Raw genomic sequence first — 1,657 nt, 5'->3', positions numbered from 1 at the left:
ATTGGCAGCGACGACGACGGCTGTGGTGAGTTGCTAGCTGTGTTATCGTCGGTGTTGATAGTGGTTGTAGTGAATTGCCGGCTGTGGTAGTGGCGGTGGTAGAGTAGGTTAGGGTGGGTGAGATTGTGGTGGTGGTGGTGGTAGTGAGGTGGTGTTATACTGTGTTTGTGACTAATAAATTGGTTGAAAATTGTGACTGTGACTCAATAATTGATTAAGTTGTGATCGAAAAATTAATTGTGACCAATTAATCTAATAATTTGGAATGAATAAATGAGTTGTGACCAATAAAAATTTTGATTTTGTCATCGATTATTAATCTGTGACCTGTGAACAAAATTATTTATGATCGAAAAATAATTCGTGACCTAGAGATTTTTTAATTTGTGACCAAAAAATAAGTTGTGACCAATAATTTAAGAAATTTGTGACTAAAAATTAATTTGTGACTAATTAATTTTTTGATTTTGTAACTAATGAATAATTTATGACCTATAAAAATTTTTATTCGTGACCGAAAAATAATATGTAACCTATAAATTTTTTGATTTGTAACCGAAAAATAAGTTGTGACTAATAAATTGATAAGTTATGACTAAAAATTAATCCGTGACTAATTAATTTTTTTATTTGTGACCGATGAACAAACTGTGACCTTCAAAATTTTTGAATTGTGATCGTAAAATAATTTGTGACATAAAATTTTTGATTTATGACCAAAAAATAATAAATTAGTAATTAAATTGTTAATTCGTGACCAAATTGTATAGATCCGTGACCTAAATATATTAAATTAATAAAATAATTAAATCATAAATAAATTTAAATAAAAATCTGATTTTTGAATTTTGAAACTTATTTTCTTAATTTTGAAATATACCATACTTAATTTCTCACTTATGAAATTTTCCCTAATTATTTATACACAATTGTACAATAACATGGGCAGCATTTTGAGTACAGCATCAGTATGGTTCTTTGAAAAAGATGACATATACAATGCAACAAACTGAAAAAATAACAATCAAAATATCAAAAGTTAAAGCAGACTTTGCCTGGTCGCTTAACTCCATATTTCTTCCACCCAAACGATCCACCATGTCTGGTACAGATTCCCAATTCTCTACATCTTGCATGTAGGGATCTTCAAGCTTCATCCTCATTTTCTGGGCTTCTCGACTCGCTGCTTCTTGAGCTAGAGACCAGTCGTAGAACTTACGTTTCTTGTCGTTACTTAGAATGTCGTAAATTTCTCGTAATTTCATGAACTTTTCTGATGCAGCTTTCAGTGGAAGTTCTGTTGTGTCTGGATGGTATTCCTTCGATAGCCTCCGGTAAGCTGCTTTTATTTCTTCCAAATCTGCATTTGCAGCTACCCCTAAGAACCTGCAATATTGATACCAATTTATCTCTAATTAAAATGGTATTATTTAAGTCCTCAATATTGAATAGATGATCTGCCATTATGCACATTAAATCCTATAATTTGTTGAAATTACTTTTATGATATGGGATATCAGCACCATATGCATACTTACATTCTCTTTTACTGATTTCTCTCAGTATTTGTTAGTCTTGCTGAAGATATGCTATACTCCAAAAATATTCATTCTTAGATGTCAGCTCAAGATTGAGCTTATGAAAACCTTATATTTTT

The 1,657-nt window shown here is 31.0% G+C and overlaps 1 protein-coding gene across 1 annotated transcript; it reads right to left on the bottom strand.

Annotated features, from left to right (window-relative positions):
* Positions 1–867: 867 nt before the first annotated feature.
* Positions 868–1,415, bottom strand: LOC111385773 (NAD(P)H-quinone oxidoreductase subunit T, chloroplastic; the record flags this gene model as incomplete). The annotated part of the gene is made up of 1 exon (XM_023010188.1): positions 868–1,415. A coding segment is annotated over one exon (450 nt), but the record flags the coding sequence as incomplete, so codon positions are not given.
* Between the last annotated feature and the right edge of the window lie 242 nt (positions 1,416–1,657).

Source organism: Olea europaea, unplaced genomic scaffold (assembly GCF_002742605.1).
Source record: "Olea europaea var. sylvestris unplaced genomic scaffold, O_europaea_v1 scaffold3272, whole genome shotgun sequence".
In the NCBI taxonomy this organism is placed as follows: Eukaryota; Viridiplantae; Streptophyta; class Magnoliopsida; order Lamiales; family Oleaceae; genus Olea; species Olea europaea.
Note: the sequence above shows the minus strand (reverse complement) of the source record. Positions and strands in the feature narration are given on the sequence as shown.